Source organism: Cydia fagiglandana, chromosome 26, assembly GCF_963556715.1.
Source record: "Cydia fagiglandana chromosome 26, ilCydFagi1.1, whole genome shotgun sequence".
Classification (NCBI taxonomy): domain Eukaryota; kingdom Metazoa; phylum Arthropoda; class Insecta; order Lepidoptera; family Tortricidae; genus Cydia; species Cydia fagiglandana.
Window position 1 is genome coordinate 6,046,327 of NC_085957.1, and position 23,657 is coordinate 6,069,983.

General features: G+C 33.7%; 2 protein-coding genes and 2 long non-coding RNA genes across 4 annotated transcripts in view; 2 read left to right on the plus strand and 2 right to left on the minus strand.

The window, feature by feature from the left end:
- The window catches only part of LOC134677467 (signal transducer and activator of transcription 5B), a 69,720-nt gene extending 57,601 nt beyond the window's left edge, over positions 1–12,119 (plus strand). The window contains exons 22-23 of the mRNA XM_063535948.1: positions 9,926–10,104; positions 11,286–12,119. Coding sequence (XP_063392018.1) covers positions 9,926–10,103 — 178 coding nt within the window. The 3' untranslated portion in view covers position 10,104; positions 11,286–12,119. The remainder of the gene's footprint in view (positions 1–9,925; positions 10,105–11,285) is intronic.
- On the minus strand, positions 7,126–9,033 carry LOC134677511 (uncharacterized). Its single transcript, XR_010100038.1, has 2 exons — positions 8,165–9,033; positions 7,126–7,950 (listed from the first exon to the last, which is right to left on the minus strand). It is a non-coding gene; the product is annotated as an uncharacterized LOC134677511 (long non-coding RNA).
- Positions 12,120–14,409: 2,290 nt separating the features above from the next.
- Positions 14,410–16,278, plus strand: LOC134677500 (uncharacterized). Its single transcript, XR_010100028.1, has 2 exons — positions 14,410–15,012; positions 15,147–16,278. It is a non-coding gene; the product is annotated as an uncharacterized LOC134677500 (long non-coding RNA).
- A 4,461-nt stretch (positions 16,279–20,739) lies between these two features.
- The window catches only part of LOC134677494 (titin-like), a 56,976-nt gene continuing 54,058 nt past the window's right edge, over positions 20,740–23,657 (minus strand). Inside the window, exon 21 of the mRNA XM_063535976.1 lies at positions 20,740–20,894. Coding sequence (XP_063392046.1) covers positions 20,853–20,894 — 42 coding nt within the window. The 3' untranslated portion in view covers positions 20,740–20,852. The remainder of the gene's footprint in view (positions 20,895–23,657) is intronic.

The window sequence follows — 23,657 nt, forward strand, 5'->3', positions numbered from 1 at the left end:
GCTTACGCCGCACAGCGTCGCGCGGCATTGTATTGATATCGGAGCATCGTTAAAAATGGCGTAAGCGCCATCGACAATAAGGTCCCTTTTCATAGACAACGTCACAAATTATTATGTAAGACTATCTTTTAGGTTATTTTTAAGCTGTTTTTTTAATAATTAAAAAAAAATAGTTTTGAAATCAAAAAATAAATAGGAATAAAAAAGTATTAAAAAGAGACTTATGGTTCATTGTAAAATCAGAAACTAAATAAAAAAAACTTTAATTATCTCATAGAAATTTAAAATTCTATTTTTAATATATTAAAAAAAAATTGTTAGTCCATGCGTAAAATATGAAACGTATTTATATATTTCTCGTTTCGAAAGTCCGATTGGCGATTTTTAGACGAAAATGGCCGTTAATGAAAATGAGTTTTACGCGAATGCATATAAAGGCTAATTTTCTATACATACAAGTTTTTTCCTAACCTAATTCAGACTTAATTTTTGATTATATTTGATCATAAAGTTACAATTAAGTATTATTTCCTCGATTTCTAGCTTTTTAAACTGCTTTATATTTTAGTTTTTAGTATGTCAGCATTTTTTTTTTACTATCGAGTACTTGGTATTTTGGTAATGTGTAAAAAAAAAACTTCGTCTGTGAGTTGATGAATATTTTGGAACTTATGCTACGTGGACTACTTGCAATAATGCCGGCCGTATGCTTGTTAGCCACCATTGAGTCGTTAAAAACTACGTATTTTCTTCACAGCCGGAATATTTCACCATCTCACAGACTTTATTTTTATATATATGTATCAAGTACTCATAATTATAATATTTTAATAATAACTATTCTTCTAGCTGTGGACCAACTATACTGCAACTCTAAAAGGAAAACTATAAGTGCAATAAGCTATATTTATTTACTAAGAATTATGACGGAAATAATAGGGTATTTGACTAACGGGTTGGCTTAAAGTAATGAGAATTTTTGTTTTCGGACATAAAGACAAAAAGACAATGGCCATGGATTTCTGGATGTTATATTGAAGAACTATGCAATATCCAACATTAGAACCAAATTCAAGAATGAAGTAATTGGCCTCCCTTGTGTTAGTTTACGTAACATGCTTCTGACCGTTTGCTTTTCACTTTGGACAAACTACCAAGTACTCTCTGACTGATCGTTTTGTAATTACACGGTAAAATTTATTTTATTCTATAATATTTTTGCCTACTATCGCAATATACATATCAGAGTATATAATATTTGCCAAAATTCTTCGATTGATTTAAGTCTTGGGGATATTCTAGGGTTGGAAACGTTTAGTCGTTTTTCCGCGAGAGCCTAAAACCAGTTAAAAACGTCATTGCATACATTTTACCAAAATATGATACATAAACAATTTTCTCTAAATATCAATCAGTTGCAGATTTCATGAAAATGTTAATCAGATAGCAATTGTGAATGATGGCATGATATAGATAACAAGCTAATATGCCGAAATAATTAAAATTAACGGCAATAAAACAGTTATGGAATGTAAATAAAACGTTGTCCAAAGCATGACGCAGAGGGTTTGAACACAGTTATGAGAAATCGGATGTGGGAGATGTTATAGTATATATAATGTTTTCTTGTAATTTAAAATATGCTCTTGTTTGTCATTGTAAAATTTCGAAAACCCACAGCTATTGTCTTTTTTTTTATATTTCCGAAAACGAAAATTCTCATTACTTTAAGCCAACCCGTTATTATCATTCATTCATTCTTTAAAAATTATGGCTTCAGTCCAGTGGAACTATTTCGCCAGTATCAAGGAGCTAAACATAGATATATATAGATACGCACCCCCGCATTTTTGGCATCATCGGTTGCATGAAATAAAAATGCGATGATGCCAAAAATGCGGGGGTGCGCGGGACGAGGTGAGCGAAGTCCCGTGCCGTGATTGGTCCGTTCAAAGACACGGACGTCACACAAAGACACTTTCGACTCGAACATGGAGTAAAATTACCGTATGCTTGGCAGAGGGGGTAGCGCGACTATGCTCGGTATGGAGGATGTTTTGTCTGTGGAGCTAAATAACGACTAAAATTGTACGGTTAGTAAATACAAGACAGTGTACGGTGATTTTATTAGCTCTTGTGAAGCGATAGCTACCGGCCGTTGACTCCAAAATGGTGGTTAAACGCATTTCAAGATTAATTCTCCATTCAATGCACACTACCACATTAGTTTACTGTACAGCTATCGATATTACACTTTAAACAATATTAATGAGCAAAAAACAAAGGAATAATCACGAAGCCTGACTATCAAGATGGCGCGCGAACCGGAAGTCCCTGGCTATGAGTCAAATCAGTATCTTTTTTCGAATTGTCAAATCAAAACTATTTGCCACTATGGAATTTATAAGTGTCGCTTAACTTCAAACTCGGGTAAATCCTTTCGACCCTCTCAGCCTCGGAGTAATTAACAATGGAGCCGCCATTAACAGGCGTTCCCCTCTGTCGAAAATAGGCGGCCAATGGTCAACCACATGTCAACCATATGTATGGACAGACGTTTGTCTGACATGACGTACCTATACATTTGATGTGCCCCTCCCCCGCGAAAACGGCAGACTATTTTGTACCGAAAATTTTAGACATGGCGTCTCCGTTGGTTATATCCTCTAAGCTCTCAGCAAATATCTACCCTGTTACCTTTTCTTAATACCAAAATCGCATAATCTGACAGATGGATTTACCCGAGTTTGAAGTTAAGCGACTCAATTAAGAAACATTTACACAATGACGTCACGGCCAAGTTACCTAATCTTTATAAGTCTATACTTCTATACGATTTATAAAATAGAAATTGTGTCTTAAAATAACTGCTGTATACGTTTCGCTATTAATGTTCTGGTGCTTTATTTTCATGGTGTGAAATAATTTATATTAAAAAACAGTCAAATACCCTATTAATATAGTCCAATTTGAAATAAGGGGCCCACTGATTAACAGTCCGCCGGACGGTATTGGCCTGTCAGTTAGAACAAAATTTTGACAGTTCCGAACAACTGACAGGCCGATACCGTCCGGCGGACTGTTAATCAGTGGGCCCCCTTAGACTAGTGTGGGCACTATAGCCCAAACCCTATTGTGAGAGGCCTGTGCCCAGCAGTGGGACGTAAATAAGCTTGTGATTCCTAACATTATAAACCGAAATAACACAAATTTAAATATTTTCATAAATGACTCATAGAGTATTCCTAACATTGTTTCTCAGTGCATTTTTGTAAAAGATATTCCCCTTGACCTACAATTCAGTATTAATATAAATTGGTATTAAATTCCATCATCATGTAAGCATTTATTTAAGTTTTAGGTATTTTAAGTAATATCAGTATTTCTATTTATAAAATTAAACTATTATTATTCTATACCAAGTTATAAATGTGACTTATCGAATTAGTATTATTGTATGTTATATTGAATAAATGGGGCATTATCTATGAAAAGGGACCTTATTGTCGATGGCGCTTACGCCGCACAGCATCGCGCGGCATTGTTTTTATAACGGAACATCGTTAATAATAGCGTAAGCGCCATTCGACAATAAGGTCCCTTTTCATAGATAACGTCACAAATATTCGACATGTACACATATTTGAATGTTGGATTTTCTAGAAAATTTGTGGTCAATTTCAGAGTCAATTTATTATGAATCTAATCCATATCAAGAAATACATAAAAATGTAATGAATATCGTAACGAAGAGTTGTTGGAGAACAATTAATATTTTGGTTTTGTTCAATGTTGCCCTTTAAAATAAGCCCTAAGATAAATTAAATACGAAACTAACGCAGGTGAATGAGCTTAGTTCTTTTCCCATGATTAATGAAATAGTTCCAGGGGGTCCAATAAGACGTGGAGGTATGAAATTGAATTTAATTTTAAGGTTGGTAGTAATGGGACTGATATAGTATAGAAATGCATGGCATTGAACGGAGGTTTGGAATTTATATAAATTGATATTTTCGGATTTTACAAAATTCTAAAGTATAGTATATAGTTTTATGCGTAGGTACTTCTTTGTTAGTTCGATTGATTATACGAATTTTTCGATTTAAATATTAAATTTTTGACAGTAATTTAAAGAAACTAAACTTTTTGGAATAGGTAACTATAGTAGTCTCGGAGTAATTAACAATGGAGCCGCCATTAACAGGCGTTCCCCTCTGTCGAAAATAGGCGGCCAATGGTCAACCTCATGTCAACCATATGTATGGACTGACGTTTATCTGACATGACGTACCTATACATTTGATGTGCCCCTCCCCCGCAAAAAACGGCAGACTATTTTGTACCGAAAATTTTAGACATGGCGTCTCCGTTGGTTATATCCTCCAAGATAGTAGTACTCATTCCATTAAAAAAATCTATATATTTGGATAGCCTCAGGGAAGATTGCTTCAATTGTTGCTTTTTGAATTTATATATTATAAATATATTCTGACAAACGTTGGATATTAGGGTATATTTACACTATTACAAACGATTGGCAATTTTATACTCATATATATACAAAAATGTTATTATATGTATTCTCTTTAAAATTATACAGACCAAATTTCCTTATACCGCGTTATACATTATTATGGTAAATATTATAAAATTTTATAATATAGATAGACCCTCTTAACTAGATATACAGGGTGTCCCAGAATTCGACGTCAAGCCGTAAACGGATGATAGACCAAGTCATAACAGTTATCAAAAAAATACAAAAAAAATCCAACTCATGTTCTTTAAAATTTATGGTCACTTTAAAAATTCACTAAAAAATCCACACCCTGTAATTATTCAAGATTACACAATAATAAAAAAATTAGAATAAATTATGGAATTTGTAGTAACAAGAGTTAAAGAACCATTACAGGGTGTGGATTTTTTAGTGAATTTTTAAAGTGACCATAATTTTTAAAAAACATGAGTTGGCTTTTTTTTTTGTATTTTTATGATAACTGTTATGACTTTGTCTATCATCCGTTTACGGCTTGACGTTGAATTCTGGGACAGCTTGTATATAATAAAAATAAAGTTTAATTAATACAAATTATTTCCTTCACATTTCATTTAATACACAAAGTCTTAAAAGCACTGTATTGAAAATTGAAAAAAAAGAGCTCAAAATACGTAAAATAATTTACTTATGTCAAAAAGCATGATCGCATTCAGAATCCCAATTTTTTTTTAGTTTTGTGACGCATAATATTTGTAGGGACTATCTTTTGCGTTAAACACATCTTTATTTTTATAATTTAAAAGTGCTCGTATTTTTCAAAGTAAAAGTAATATCTACACTTACTTTTTTCCAATTAAAAAAATCAAATAACTAAACACGATTGTTTTGGTGGTTTGAATAGTTTTTTTACTTGTGTAATCTTGGTTGACATGATGCTATCTATGGGTTTTTATTATGAGGTTGAAAAATACACCCTCGTGAAAAAACAGCACAAAAGTTCCCACATAAATGTATACGATCTTGAATATTGCCTTCACGGGCAAACTAGATTTTATAAATACTATTGATAACCGGGTATTGATCATGTGTAATGATAAATTCAATTAAGCACAAAGTAAAAACTTAACTAAACTACAAAAAAATAACTTAGTCATATAATTCATTCCACGCCCTTCCAAACGCAAAGGCGATAGACAGCATCTGCACCTGGAATGACTCAAACGGACTATTGATATTAGTTTTGACGCGTTCCTAAAACAAATTGACATGGTTTAAATACATAACACGGTTTAAATAGTATTTAATAACCAAACATCGGATTCTTGGGGGCAAATTGTATGACGAGATCCCTATCCGTCATACAATTTGCCCCCAAGAATCCGATGTTTGTTAGTAACCATACTAACTCACATTTATAGACGGGTCTATCGCGAATTTATTTTATTACGTTAACCGTGTCAAAACGTCGATAAATAAAGCTAATAAAATAAATTCGCGATAGACCCATCTATAAATGTGAGTTAATATGTGTTCAAAACGCGAAAGTTTAAATATTGTAAATGATCATGTTTAATTGAAAATAGGTTTAAGTCGTTTTGACTACTAGACATAAGTATTTGTATTGATGTTTTTACGCTATTAATGTTTGACATAGTATTAAGCTGTTTCACAGAGGTGTTACACTTATTGAAGTACAGTATGTAAACTAACGAAAAACATTTATTGAAACCCTTAGTTAATGTGTAGGTCACACTGAGCAATTTTTACTATGGCACCGACCCCGAAATTGCGAAAAAAAATTTGGTTGTTTCATACATTTTGCTGGTCTAGCATTGAAATTTTCTATGGGAGAGGCATTCTTTTTTGCGAATTCGGGGTTGGTGCCGTCGTAAAAGTTGCTCAGTGTGACCAATTCATTAACGGGCTTGAGTAAATGTTTTTCGTTGATTTACATACTGTATATTGTTCATATTTAATGTATGTAATACTAATCTGTTACAACACGTAGGACGGTTACAGTATTATACATACTTATTATTCTCCTTGAGATTTTTCCTTTTCATTTAATAAGAAAAGCCATCATCCTCTCTTGCAACCCCATTATTGCGCTTTGGCAATTTTAATAACCCCAACTTCAAACTGTTTAGACGACAACGGTTTCACTCACTTGAATTTTTAGTCACAAACAGTTTAAAATATGTCTCACGAAAGTTTAATTTCGATTAACCCCAATTTTATTTGCCCAAACACAATGTGGGGTTGCCAGAGAGCATGATACGAAAAAAGAAGGAACTCTGCATGAATTTCTACTTTCGTCCAGAATTTAAGAAATTAAGAACTTTGTATACACGTAGTAGTAAGAAATAAATACATCGCATTTTTGATATTTTACTTTATTCATATACCTAGTTAGTAGTTCTGTCAATTTTCTCATCGAGTATAAAAAATAAAAGTAAGATGTTTAAAGTTAAGATTTTTTATGAAAATATTTAATAATAATAAAATAACTACTTTCCTATTACATTTATCTTGTCATTCGTTTTTTAGACATGGTGCTGAAATAATTTCGTATGATTTAAGTTCATTTTATATATTGACATTCGTATAATTCAAAACAAAAAAAACAAAATTTACGAGCAAATTATATTAATAATAATTTTAAACGAGCAAAATATTTTAATAATTGGACATAATTGAGATCTCACATATTTCGCTCTCTGTTTAACTTTTTTCTTTGCTCATATTTGTTGTATTGGTAACTAGTGACTAAGTTCTGTCTTTCTCTAATGACCAAACAAAGAACGAGATGCAAGATAGCAATACAGCCAATATGTATTACGTGAATAGGTTTTTCTTATATCACACAGTGCATTTATTTATATAGATTTTTATAGCCATTCAAAAATAAATTGGAAATGGCTAGATCATATTGGATACATAAATATATTAAATTTTACATTGGTTTATATACTGGTTAGAAATGTTAGAATACATAGGTAAGACTGTTTTACCCCGGAGGGTACTGTATTTACTAACGAATTTAAACTATTGCGTTACGGATGTGACTATTATTTAATATAGCTATGATATATAACTATATACACGAAATCGTCATACAAAAAAATCATACAAAAAAATGTCGTTAGTTTTTTTACTCTATGGCCTCTGCTATTAAGGAAATACTGTTTCTATCACGGGATGCCAGAAATTCCTTTGTGACTATGGTTATAGATTATTTAACGATAAAATAATTTGCAGTTGAGCTTTGTGGAACTTGAGTTTTATGGAAAGAATACATTGGTATTCAATTAGATTTACTGCGATAAAAGTATTTTAGCAGAATTCCGAAATAGCAAATCATTGGTCTAGTAATAAAGTATGATGTCTTGTATATTTATTTATGTATCATAGCTTGATAGATTAATTATAATTAGGTCTATGTCTAGGACCTCGGAGTAATTAACAATGGAGCCGCCATTAACAGGCGTTCCCCTCTGTCGAAAATAGGCGGCCAATGGTCAACCATATGTATGGACTGACGTTTATCTGACATGACGTACCTATACATTTGATGTGCCCCTCCCCCGCAAAAGACGGCAGAGTATTTTGTACCGAAAATTTTAGACATGGCGTCTCCGTTGTTAATTACTCCGAGTCTAGGACTGTACTATTAAACTCTACACATTGTGTAATCAAATCCTTAAAAAAAGAAAACTAAAACAAGATTTAATAACAGCTTAAAAGCTACTTCGTGAATTTGTGAAATTTTTTAACGGGTATGGTTCATCCGACATAGACCAATTTTGATACAGTATTCCAAAAAGCGTGCTCAAAATTTCCTTTACAAACTAGCTTGGCATGAGATAGAGACATCGATGGGGTTTTCATATTATTAATTTTAATATCCTTAATAAATAAGGTTTGTTAAGGCATTGGGTAATCCTTTACTTATTGGGCAATGTTTTATCTTGTTATCGATTTTTATTCGTCAGATTTTGATACAATTTTGTAAATTTGATGATCTCCTCTCCTCATTTAACTACCAATAAAAATAGTCCTATTTATATCATCCTTTGACATTAAAGTGTAGCACGTACATTTTAGGGTTCCGTACCTCCAAAGGAACCCTAATATTCCATTATATTCCACTGTCCGTACGTCTGTCATAGATTTTTTTTTAATGTAAAATTAGTAGATTAAACCATATAATATTCGTTTTTGATTAGGTCCACTTATGTATGTTGTCCATTGGTTGTCCCTAAGTTATGCCAAAATTAATAGTATTATTTCGACTGATTTGGGCAGATATCAAATAAAACAATGGTCCACCTAGTTTTAAGTACAATAGGATATTGACCAACGCGAAAAAATGTCTCGTTCGTATTTTGGCCGTCTTGTAAATTTAGATAGCGAATAAGACAGGTTATATGTTGGATGTATGTATCTATTGATGTGTTTCAAATACATTCTATGTGCTATTGGAAAACAGTTTTTCTTTTTAGGTGAAATTGTCTTATTATGTTCTAAAAACTTTTGTGGTGAATGAATAATACCGTAATACTTATTCTCATCAGCACTATTTAAATAAATTAATACTTATTAAAAATAATAAGACAATTTTATCTTACGATTTCACGCGAAAATGCAACACAGACGGTCGTACTTTTTTATTTTTTATCAATATTTCAAAAATAATTGCTTAACTTTCTAATATTTTGATATTACACACACTGCCTTTATATTGTCTGTGCTGCCTTTTTGGCGAAACAATTAGGTTTTTTTTTATTACAACGACCGAATGTCTAATAGTGTTGCATTTTCTCTTTCCCGATCCTGCGACCTTGGGGCTGCCCTGGACTACGCACGAAAAAAACAATACGAAATATACCTAATACACATAACACTCTTAATATTCTCTAACTTTAATAAAACCATAACTTAAAAATCTACACTCTTAACTAACTTTACAACTATAATTTAAAAAAAAATTGCTTGAAAATCGACAATTACTAATCAAATCTTCCCGTAATTTCCGTAATACACATCACTTGCGATTAAACCATTCTCAAATACTTTAATATTGACACAAATTATTCGGACTTACACTAATACTTAACTAATCGATCATCTTTTCCATATATTTGACAAAAAATCACATCTAAAACATTCTACAACCTCCATGGAAAACTACCACATTTTCACCTATAATCTACACGATCACCAACAATCTACTCGACAATCTCACCAACAATCTACTCAAAACCCCTACAATTTACACAACCTCACCAACAATTTACCCGACAACCTCACCAACAATCTACTCGACAACATCACCTACAATCTACTCGACAACCTCACCAACAATTTACCCGAAAACCTCACCCACAATCTACCCGAAAACCCCAACAATCTACACAACAACAGCTACCTGAGCGCCGCGACGCCCGCGCTGACGGAGAGCTCCTTTATGGATAGCGATCTGTTCGAGCAAATCCGAGCCTTCGAGCCTGACAGCATGGACGACTTCAGCTTCTACCAGGGCAACATGAGCAACATGTCTAACATGTCTAACATGACCAACATGTCTAACATGCGGGAGTGAGGTAAGTTTATCGTTCATTATTAAATATCATGTACTTAAATTATACCGGGTGTGGCCTGTAACACGAGCAAATAATCAAAACATAGATTATACTCCTCAAACGGTGACACTTTTGTTCAACAACTTTTAAAAATTATGTAGTATTTAGACTCCCTATTTTTCATACAAAATAAATATTATCTTCAATGGACGCCATCGCCATGCCATTATCATTGTGATTGACGTTGCTTGTCACGCCTTAAACATAACAAAATTCGCAAGACATTGCGTCTTAGAATAAACTTTAAAGTGTATTAAAAATCAAACCACAAGTAGTTTTTAAAAGTTGCTGAACAAATGTTGGTCAATATGAGGAGTACAGCCTACGGTTTAATTTTTTGCTCATATTACAGGCCACACCCGGTATACTTGTAATTATTTGAGTGTTATCCGCATAACTTTCATCAATACATGACGACGAAATTCATTAATCTAAATTTTATTGAATCTTCCGAAGCTTCAGTAAAATCTGTCCTTAAAATATTCTACTACATATTTCCTTTTCTCCTTTTTTTCTATATTTTTTTTTATTATGCAACTTATAGACGGCTCCTTATTTCTATCAGGAATAGTATTTTAAAGTCAGCTGCTGGATTTTTATACACGGTGTAACATGAGTAAACCGAATAATTTTAACAGCGTATTCCTGATCATATTTAGAGACAAATGTCCTATAAACTTTTTTTTAAAAGCGCCTAGTTTCAGAGATAAAAATAATTTAAAAATAAACGTTTTTGTTGTTACATAATGTAAAAGGCTTTTTTGATGGTAATGTTGCTGCTATGGGACGTAGTCTAAATATTCTTATTGATAGATGTCAAAAAGTGACAAGTAACACTTTGCAAAAAGAAGGTTTTAGGAATAAAAAATGTAAAAATCAATTTTAAGTAACAAGTTTACCAATAACATTTATTTTTTATGTACAAATACATTCAAAAAATTGAAAAAACAAAACAAAAAAAAAAGTGTTTTTTGGCGATATTGATCTAAACTCATATTACATTTTTTCCTTCTTTTGACCTCAGAAATGCGTGGTTAAAATTATTCGGTTTCCTCATGTTACACCGTGTATATGTTGGGCATTTTATAACATGCTAACTTATAATAATATGTAAGAATGAGTAATGATTATCTTTATTTCAGATGCCAGATTGAGAAAAGAATTTAAATTGAAGATTCAGTTTTACGGCGAAATGTTGCAGTCAATTTTAGCTTAAAATTAACCATTCATAGTCTATGTAGAATCCGTGCCATAGAGTTCAAACGTATTTACAAATTATTAATTTTATTTCAAGCTTTTATTATACTTAGATTAAATTATGTATACGTTATATAAAATACGGAAAATGTCATATGCAATAGTAGGCCATTTTATTTTTAAATTGTAATTTGTATAGTGTTATGAAATAGTAAAAATAATACTAACACTATATATTTAGTTGGGATATTGACCAATAGGCAGAATCCCAAAATAAGGAGTATTTTTAATATTTTATTCAGATTATTTAAACGGCCTAAAGTGCAGACTTTAAATAAGATAATACTTTTGACGTATATTACCATGACTTAAACCTATCGAGGTATAAAAAAGTTATTCTTAAAAAAAGATTTTGTAGGCCATGGGTAAAATTTTTTAGATAATTTTGACCAAGTTTTCATGACATTTAATTGCATTTAGACGGTAAAATGCACATGTTAAATTGATTGTTACTTTTATTTTATATAAAACCAGTTATAAGTGCCATTTTTACCATTCATTTTGTATAAAATAATATAAACTTTATATTACTTACCGTTCTTCCCTTCGCACATAAATTGTTTAAGAATACAATACAATACAAAAAAAAACATACACTGAAACCCCAACACATTCAAATGACAGTCCAACCACATAATTGTTGGAAACATAGTGTATACATATAATTAGTGATGTACCGACTATTGATTTGGCCGACTAGCCGACTAGCCGACTAATCGGCGCTCGAATGGCCGATTAGTCGGCCGACTAGTCGGCTAGTCGGCCAGATCATTAGTTTCTTGTTTATTCAATATTGCATTGTCATGTACATAATTAAGTGTTACAAATTAAAAGGCCAGTTCATGTCATGACACCCTGTAAGGGCACACAATAGTAGGTACATACTTATTTACAGTTTTATATGACTTAAACAAGTCTATATGGTGATATAGTTCAGGTGAAAAACAATAGTTTTGCTCCTTTGGTTGCGCTATTCATCATATTAGCTAAAAGGTATTCTGTACAGGTTCAAAGACCTATTACAAGAATCTTCGTTCAATTTCTGTCTTTCTTTTATTTGAGATCCTGAGCAGACTGTCAGTACAGCTTATAGGAGGTATTTCCAAAGCTCTATTTTCCGTACGTAGTCGCCAGTTAAGAACCTATCCCCTGTGGTCAGCATCTTTACGAACAACGTGCCCTAACTAAGTCTCTAAACTTTGCAATAACATAAACAGTTCCCCATGTCTCCACCGTTAAAAAAACTGAATAATAATAAAATCATTTAACTATCGAACTTGGCCATGAAATTACACGAGAATCAGTTGAGATCGACCTGGGGGTCGATTTTTGAATTTCGATCGCTAGATTTCGTCACTCGAAAATCGGTGGAAAACGGCGAAATGCAATTTTTTGAAATACGAGCGATCGAAATTTGGAATCTAGTGGTATTGGCCCCTCGATTTCAATTCTGTTAGTAGAATTTAAACGCCTAGTAGTGGAGATATCATTTAAGGAAATACACGAAATAAAGTGGTCAAAGTTCAAAACTCGGCCCTCTGTAGAGGAAAACACCAGCCCACCTGGATACGATAACGATCAAACGGTCAATTATATGAACAAAAGTTTTTGTATGCATCCTCAAGAGATATTTTAGTAAAATATATCATATAGTAAATATTGACTGTTGATTTCTTTTTTTCTGTTTTTCTCTCACTAATAAAGTGCCGACTAATCGGCCATTTTTGCCGACTAGTCGCCGACTAATCGCCGACTACAAATGTGGCCGGATAGTCGGCTTTCCCGACTAGTCGGTACATCCCTACATATAATATATAAAATTTGAAGATTCTTATAATTTTTTTAATTTTGACTATCCTAGTGCTTCAAGGCCTATCACAATTTTAATCTGTTGTAGGGGTTATAAAGTACATATAGTATTATAAAAGTAATTATTTTTGCAATAATATAGAGACTTATTAAAATACATAAGATGACAATATTTCACTTTCTTTGAACTTTCTTTTTACAGTACAGACTTGCCCAAACATACGGTGACAATTTTTTTTCAATTGCTGATGACTTTAAGAGCCAACAGGAGTGGTCATTTCTCCATACAAACGTACTCCTCGTTTTCCTCCGTGGTTTTTGAAGCTAGAGCAATGATTTTTTCAACACAGATTAATATTCTCAATATCTGTGTCGGACCGTTTTGCTTTTTTTGATATTTTTGTTTTTTAAGGCGCTAGAGCCCTTCAAAAATGGCCAAAATGGCCTAATTGACTATGCCGCAATGAGAGGCGTGGCATTCAAAACTGATATCAATTAGCCAAAAAAGCAAAACGGTCTGACACAGATAATTTCATAATCATTTAGATTTCCAAATTTGGTTACGATTGGTTAAGTTTTGGAGGAGGAAACAGAGGAGTACGAAACCTCGATTTTTGAGATTTTTACGCAGGATTTTTCGCCTTGTCCTTATCGCACTACTTTTAGGTGCCGCTTCCGTTAGCGAGACGGGTATATTTACCTAAAATATTTAAAACTCAGCTCCTGTTTCGTCTTAACAAAGTGTTGCGTTTATTATCAAAGCCAGAGGAGAATATTTTGATTTTTTTTTTCAGTTACGATTGTAGTTTTAATAACACATAAATTTAAAAAAAATATTTATGATTCTAGTAGTAGATATATTTGTCCTAATGTCTTTTAGTTTCACTGATTTGAGTACCTAGTTTCATATTTTGTAACTTCTTCAGCAAAAAATTGTGATTTCGGTCTACGATATGAAAAAATATTATTACTTATGAATATGTACATTTAAACATAAGCTTATACAGAATGTTATGCATGTTAAATTAAATTAAGGTCAACGCAATTTGAAATGTTATATGTAATATAGGAACGTGTTAATTAATATACTTATAGATATAAATGAGTGTTGCTTACTGCATTTATTTTATCTGCATATTTAGGTACAGTCGCCATCAATTCAGATATATCGGAGCGGCCAAGGTGTTCACAATATTTGAACAAGCACTCTAACGCTTTGACAATAGAGGCGTGTTCAGATATTTGTGACCACCTTGGCCGCTCCGATATATCTGATGGCGACTGTATTATAGTAATGGGGTTAAAACTGAACACCAGCTACAACAATAACAGTTTTTGTGACAGACACTTTTATTGCTGGATGTACTTTTTTCATTTACACATCTATCAAGTACCTACTTCTCGAGACCTTTCTATAGTCCATGTTTTTTAGCATTAGAAAGAACTTCGCAGAAGTAAGCTTGTGGTTTCAAATCCAGCACTTTTAGCGGTAATAATTTGAAGTAAATTATATGTATTGACCATGCTACATTAGATAATTCAATAATTATTAATAATTAAAGAGTCTGATAAAAACTGCACGCTTGCTTCTGTGGAGTTCTTTCTAATGCTTAAACTTCTTTGCTATATAAGCACGTCCTCATCATTCACGAATAATTTACATAACGTTCGCTAACTGTTCGCGTGCATTTCGAACTATTTTCGTGAATGGGTCTTATTTAACCCCACCACCAAAAACGCCCGGCATTCGCGTTCGGACAGTTTTAACCCCATTTTAAAATTGAAGTATTCTATGTATACTGCGTCAAGCAGATCTTGTCAGTAGAAAAGGGCGGCAAATTTGAAAAATGTAGGCGCGAAAGGATATCGTCCCATAGAAAATTTGTATTTCGCGCCTTTTTCTACTGACAAGATTTGCTTGACCATCTGTATTAAAGTAACATTAGCTTAAGTGCAGTCACGGAATTCGTCCCTCGTCAATTTCTAGTGTGTATTTGACAGTTTGACCAAGTTTAAAGTAAATAAAGGAAAGACAAGTAAATAATAAATATTATAATTTATATAGATTTGCTGCTGTGACATACAAATGTTTAACCTCCTGAACGCCACAGACGGCAATTGACGTCAGCGTAAAATCGTGACAACGACGCCAAAGACGGCATTTCACGACGATCGTTTTTTGATGAAAATCTACTGAAAAGCACCCCACTTTTAGGTTGGCATTATTTATTCACAAAACTTGGCGTTTCTAAAGGTTAAACTGATTTTTTTTTCTATTAGATATCTTTTAGACATCACCAAGATACGAGAACGATATGTTTAAGATCTAACCTGTCAAATTTGACATTTGCGCGATTCTGGAGATACTCTTGAACGATTTCCACAGGATATGACTTAGAGATCCATTTCACATCTAATAGATATCTTACTCTATCTAACGTAAAAGTGACATTGTTTGCCCGAATTGAGCTGCAAAAGAGAACTAGTTGATATCTAAACTATAACGTATCTAGATTGGATCTAGTACGTGTCGTCTCTTGTGAATATCTTGAAGTTCGAATACGGCAGCTAGTTAAATTAGTGAATTCGAGTTTGAACAAGTCACTTTAGGGACAATTATTTCAATAGTCATAAAACAGTATTATTTACTTGTCTATGTTAACCTCTAGCCGCCCAGAGACCTATAAAAAGGTCTCCTGTTCCATTCTAATTTGAACTTTGTGTTGACAGAATAAAATTTCATTTTGCTTGGCAAGGTTTGACGTATGGGCGGCTAGAGGTTAAAAGAGCCTTAATAATAAAGATAGGAAGGAAAAGGACCAAGGATAGGAAGGACCACGGATACGTCAAATTACATATATTATCAAATTTTTAGCGATTCTTTTTTTGGTGAATTTTTGATAGAGCCTTATGATATTGATATTTATAATCGAAGAAAGGGTCTAAAATTGTCAAATGAAAATATACTATTGTCGAAATTAAAGTTTTATTTAGCCAATATCCAATTTGTGATACTTGTGGCCTTACTCAACTTTATTTCAAGAAATAAAAATAAATGTTGCTTATGAATGTTGTGTTAGTGTTTTGTTTTTTATTGGTTTTAACATGCTCTAAGGTTTTAACACGTCTTAGCAAGTTATATGTAAAATATCTGTTATATACTAATTCTTGTTTCGTATTGTCTATTGCAACGTCGTTAGAAATACAAAAGTAAATCTATTTCTGATGGTTTTCCTAAAAAATATAGGACACAGATGATTACACCTATTTACCTACTCCTAAGTATTATACTTCGTAGTAATGTATGTATACTCCCAAATATACCGCCCATTTTAAAAATAGGTATCCTCTTGGGTCGTCCCATTCGTTTTTCGTCAAGTTCTTAAATTAGTCCTATTCTGCTTTCGTCACCCATTCTACATTCATCACAATCGTCGGTGGCTTTCAATGTAGAATGAGGGACGAAAGCCGAATAGGACTAATATAAGAACTTGACGAAAAACGAATGGGACGACCCAAGATGATACCAAGAAATATACTAATTTTGCCTGACGCATAACAATATTCGAAATTGTTTACCGTGTTCTCGTGTAGTAAAGTATAAGTTAGACTTGTCCATGTAACATACGGGTGTTACGCGTATCGCGGCAAATATTTGCCCGTTTCTATAGCCTGGAAAACCTATTAAAACTTCTGTAGCTGACTTGTTTTTAGCCGACTGAGATATACCTAAATGTTTAATGATTTTTTTTTCACATTTACCAAATGGTTACCACCATTACCACCAGAAAATATTAAAAGAAAATATTTAAGTACTTAAAATTGGCGAAAAAGTTTATTTCTTTCGTGTAATACTTAGTCATTGACTCATTACAAAACTCTACCAAGTAAATATGGGGAATAAACAGGGGTTGGCTGTGACTTGCCAATTTCACGAATGGCATTTATATAACGATTAGAATTTGATTAGAGCGCATAATGAATATAGCACTGACATAGGCCTAGGCGTAGATATAGCAAAATAATTATACAGTATTAGTATGTCTCACAACAGTTTAAATTTGATTATTGACTATTTATTAAAATACAGGTAATTGAATGAATAGGAATAATTGACTAACTAGCTCACAGTATTTAACCATTTGACCGCCAAAAACGTCAAATGACGCGCACTGCTACAACCCAGCATCATGCAATGCTTTCCGACTCGGTACAGTTTGGCCCGGGACTGTTTCACTCAAAAGATGAAAGGAGTACCTATGTATAGTTTTATAACACTTTAAACTCTCGCGTTTTGTACACATATTTAATTACACAAACAGGTCTACCGCGATATAATTTCATTGTTTTTACCTTTAATTCCGACGTTTCAGCTGAGTTGCACCAGCTGTGGTGTGGTTAGTGGTGTTTTATTAATATCTCCGTTGACATTTGTTGGGACGTCAGTCTTTCAGTGACCACAGCTGGTGCAACTCAGCTGAAACGTCGGAATGAAAGGTAAAAACAATGAAATTATATCGCGGTAGACCCGTTTGTGTAATTAAATATATGTATAGTTTTGTTTGTTCTCATTTAATGACAAATTGGGCTTGCCAGACTATGTTTCACGACAAAGTTTACGTCTTCACGATGACGCCGCGCACGCTAGGCTTGACTTTCAAAGTTATTTGCAAAATCAGTAAATTGTTGAACACCCAAATATATTAGATATAAAGATTAGATATGTATTTCTATTTCACTTGTATTGTATAGTTTATAGTAGGTACACTGTTACTAACACTTAGGTAAGAAATCGATGTGCTATTTTAATGTTAAATATAAAGGTCGTTTTTTGACTGGCAAATTTAACTTGGAAGTTGAAGGGTTAATCGAAGTCCATGTATTCATCTACTGCTATACATACCTAGCTTACATACGCCGTGAAATTTTAGTGGTTGTTTTCCCGCAACGAAATGATTCTGCTATCGATATACAGTCGATGTGTAATCTTTTTTTTAAATAATGTTAAGAAATGCCAGATTTATAAATGTGTCGAACGAAACTCGAAAGTGACCTAACACCAGTAGTAGCACTGCAGTAGTACCTACCTAATTCTTTTGAGTGAATGAAACAAAATAACCTAAAAAGTAGTTCCATTTATTTTTCCTTCACACATTTTACGTGCAGTTAGTTTGCAGATCCTTAAAAGTAAACATAACAAGTTAAGATCAAGCTTTTAATGATCAAAAACTTAAACAAACACTTAAACTTCCCGATACCGCAATAATTGTTCGAACTGCAATCCGCCACGTTCAATACACAATTACCTCTGCCCTGTGCATGTGCTGGCGTTTGAAACTGCCCGTGGTTAAGCAGCCGCTGTGTTGCGGCGACAATTGTTCGTCCGTGTGGAACTTGGGGGTTTAAAATCCCCCGAAGACGCAGCGACTGTAAATGGTCCGGTTCCACGTAAAGTCGCCGGGCGGCGTGGGAGTCGTAGTTAGCCCTAGCGTACAGCTGCACCATCGCGACGTACTCCAAATTAGAATATTTGTAATGTCGATCCATTTTACTAGAAATAGCAGTGATGACATTGACAGGATCTGTTATCACATTAGTTTAATAAGCGAAGAGGATGTAATTATTCGATTTACCAAAGTTGACACAACGTAATGGCAGTCATCAAACTAATAAAAAGGTTTTATTTCAGCTGTTAATCGTGAAGGAACAGTCTAAGTAAATTTTAATTTCAGTTGTCAAACAGTAAAGCACTCTAGCCTGTTACACAGTTTAAAAAAGTAACATGTGCTTGTTTATTTGTTTATCTGTTTACAATATCGGGAACTGTCGTCGACTTGCAGTTTTAATGTGTTACTATTGTTTTGCGCTTGTTCGAGTTTAGGTTATTTTTTTGTAATTTTTTTTTTTGGAAAACAGTTTATTTATAAGTTTGTCTATCATAATTCGAAAGTACTACCGATAGCAAATCGCCCTGCCGCGGGAAAACAACCACTAAAATTTCACGGTGTATAGTGCAACAATTGAAATCTGGACCTTAATGTTAAGTGCTTTACCAAGTTACATGTACGTGTATAGATTAATGCAATATATATTATCACTGTTAATTGTTCTTTCTTTTTTCATAGCTACCTTAAAACAAAGTATACTAAGTAATAGACGTCATAGCTAGCTTAGCTACCTTGAAAAAAGTAGGTACTTTTATACTAGTACTAGATGAACCTTGGTTCTGTCTGCATATCGTTAGGGCCCCCCCACATCTAGCGTCATTCGAGCGTCGGCGTCTGTCGGCGTCTGGTCAGCGCTATGGAAAATGACGTCGCCGCGCAGTTGCGTCGACGTTGCGTCGAGCGCGGCCATACAGTTGTAGACGCCGACGCTCGAAAGACGCTAGATGTGGGGGGGGGGGGGGCGGGGGGGCTAAGAGGTAAAACCAGCTAAATCCCTTTTTTAGGGTTCCGTACTCAAAGGGTAAAAACGGGACCCTAAGACTAAGACTCCACTGTCCCTCGGTCTCTCATGAACCGTGATAGCTAGACAGTTGAAATTTTCACAGATGATGTATTTCTGTTGCCGCTATAACAACAAATAAATAGTAAAAATTACGGAGCCCTCGCACTTGTCCGGTTTTTGTAATGAATTTATTATTTCACATGGGTACACAGTCTTAGCCAACGATACCTCTTTCTCGTTCTAACCCATATCTGCGTCTTTATCGGACGAATCGTACGGCGAATCGCTTTCTACACGTAACGATCGAACATGCCATTATATAATTGCACCAAGGTCGTGGTTCCGTAGGTACGTCTATTATACAGGGTGTTACTGACTATGGGGCTTTAAATTCAGGGCTCGATTCTACTCGTTAAACTGAGCTACTTTTATTATGGCACCAACCCCGAAAGCCCGAAAAATGTTTTTACTTTTTCATACATTTTAGCTGATCAGATGTCGACGTTTTCAATGCAAACGCTAAATTTTTTCCCCCGATTTTAGGGTTGGTCCCATAGTAAAAGTAACTCAGTTTAGCGAGTGAAATCAAGCCCTGGAATTAAAGCCCCATGGTCAGACACATACTGTCGTAGTGCATAATTATTTTCCATCGTATTTTCACGGAAACGCACGAACGTTTCTTGCTACTACAGTCAGTCTCGGTACAAAAAGTACTGACTGAAGTAGCGTGACAAATACGAACGTTTCCGAGAAAATACGATGGAAAACAATTATGCACTACATCTGTAGTAGTATTAGCACAGAAGAAATAATAGTACTACCGTACAGAAAGGACACTTCCTACAAACCCGAAGTTTGACAGCGGTTCAGGGTCGAATCATGCTACCCCTTTATAATATATGGCACTATCCTTTTCGGCTATTTAGGGTTGTCAAAATTCAAGTCATTTTCTTATCTGTGGTCGTGCAGCCGGAACGGAGCCGAGTTCGACCGAAGTCAGGATAGTGTCTCCCCACTGGTATTAGTTGCCTTCCCAGCGTGGTAACAGAAAAAATCAACTACAAAAAGTAATAAAACTAATTTCCGAAGTTACAACAGTATATTTATTTTAAATCGGCACGAGTACAAATTATTCAATGAAAGGGACAATACAAAACACAAAAAGATAGAGAAAGCCAGTGAGTACAGAATTATTAGCGTCTCATGTCGGCAGAAGGGGTGACGGAGCGGCATTTCTGTAAAATAAAAATATAAACCTTAATTATAAGTCGCCTAAATTAACCTTTGGTGCTTTTGACAATACAATGCTTTTGAGACTGTGATTGTCGATGATGAGATCGACTACAAAATAACTCGAGTTTTGGTAATATAACTCATGTATGTATGTATGTATGTATTTACTTTATTGTACATAGAAATATAAACACGAGAAACACAGTTACAGAGTCAATTAAATACAACAAAGGCGAACTTATCCCTGAAAGGGATCTCTTCCAGTTAACCTTTGAGGAAATGAGTAGAACAGAAGTAACGATGAATGACAAACAAAAGCAAAAGTGTACAATCCCTAAAATAAATAAAATGCACGTTTTGAATACACATTACTCCAAATATACATAAATAGAAATATAACAATACAAGAGTACATATACATATAATATATATAGGTATAAATAAAGATTTTATTCATTTTAGATCATGTATTGTTACCATTCTTTCTTAACTTATATTATTACTCAATGGCAGTGCGGCAGTAACAACTAACAACTAGATTTGCACACGTGTGGTGACCTCGCGCTTTTACTAAACGTATTTAATGCGGTGTAGTCGGTGCTAGTCTGCGGCGGTATAGTCTGCCGATTTGTAGCTGGCCCCGAACTACCAATCCTTTGTCTATTGTTAAGTAAAACCGCACCACAGTGTTCCGTCTAGAACAAGCTAGGTGGACAAAATTCATTATCAAATTTCCACTAATGGGTAATTAGATTAGATAAATAACATTCTTAAACCCCCAAACCCATAAATAGATCATGCCTAACTTTCTAATTTTATGAGTTATAGGGCGCCAAAGTCAGCTAACGAGGAAAGTGCAATCGCACAATTAAATCAGTTGCAATTCTGTGATGCGTTCAACAACATCTCTTTCAAGTAAAACATTATATTGTGGAAAGTTGTAGTAATAGATCTTATAGCTGAAGGTAAGCACTTTATATTTTTCATTTAAACATATTCATATCTCTCGTAATAGTGCAATATATGTAGCATTAAAAATGTACTTTAAAAATGTTGAATTTTTTCTTAGTTTTCGAACTTTGATAGACTGGCAAACACTTGACAACACTTGACAACAGTCTAGATTTTACATATAGTGTACTACCATTATCCTTCTTTATGATGGTGTATATTTCATTTTTCACAAATTTTCACAACATTTTTTTTCTTTTTTTTTGCAGAACACGTTTTCTCTATTTCAGGGAAGGGGTTTTTGAAGAATGGACAAATAACGGGAAAAAAGACGGAAATTCCCACCTTTATCAGTTTATATTGGTAAAATATGAGTTACGAGATTTCACGAAAGAGTCTGAGAGACGGTTGAAAAATATTTAAACCAGTTATTCATCAAAACTGAATACCAAGTGGAATAGTGCGTTAAGATTAAAGAAGCAATTTGTGGAAAAGTTTTAAAGGGGTCTGGATGGCCAAAATATAGAATTACGAGTGTGCATAACTAGATCAAGTACATCAACGTCGTCTGAAAATGTTAATCCTGCAGGAAGACCCAAATTAAACTCCAAAACTTCCTCTTTCAAAACGAAAAAACGCTGAATTAAAGATCTGGTACAATTACGTAGTGTTTTAACTGCTGCTTAAATCCCGATTGATTCGTCATCGGCAGGAAATAGAACACGGAAAAAATGTTAAAAAATATTAGAGAAAATCCACATAAGCCAACGTAGTCTTGTTCTTACGACAACAGTAGGAACTTCAATGAATTCTAGGCAGCTAAGTGTTAATGAGGCATTAGCATATTATTGAGTCAAAATCGAAATAAACAAACTTACAAGCAGACTAAAAAGTGGTTAATGAATGCTGATCATCATAAATATCCATCATATCATTATTTGCCCAATGCAATAGGTACATGCGTGTTATATCCTTCAGAAGAACTTCAAAAAACTTACGCAAAACAAGGAAAACAATTATTATTCTGATATAATACATGAGTTAGAACAGATTATTAGGTTATTAATCATTAACAAATTTAAAATAATTTATTATTAATAATAAGTTAAGTTTTAATTAATTTTTTATATATATTTTTATTTTTTTGTATATTTTTAAGTAAATAATTTAAAAAATAATGTATCTAATGAACTGGAAAAATTTTGTTTATTATTGGGTTAATCAATTATTTGTAAAAAATATATAATTAATTTAAATATATATTTTATTTTAATTTTTTTACTTTTTTTCATGGTATTTTAGAAAATTTAATAAATTATATTTAATTGAATAATATTAACCATAATACTACCCAAAAACAAAAAAATAATTTTGTCCACCTAGCTTGTTCTAGACGAAACACTGTGCGCACGTCCTACGTACCTGCAAAAAAATTGGCACCTGAGCGGGGGCTTGTCCAACGCTCAAAAAACTAGTGCAGGTGCGCTCTCCGGTAACGCGCCTTTGTTACGCATCTGGATGACACATTTTAGACTGGTTCGACTCGCCAGCACTCAGTAACCATAGATAATTATACAACTCTTTTTTTACTAGTAGAGGCACGTGCGGTTTTACTTAACAATATACAAAGGATTATCGGCTCAGGGCCAGGGCTATTGGGAATGTGCGAAGTCGGTGGCGCTGATCGTCACAAACACAGGTAATCTTATGGAATGTCCGCCATTAGTACTAGCGGCAGCCGCTTGAACTAATTTTACTCCATAAGATTTAACGTAGAAATTCCGACAAAATGAGGGCAGCACCAGTCATGCACA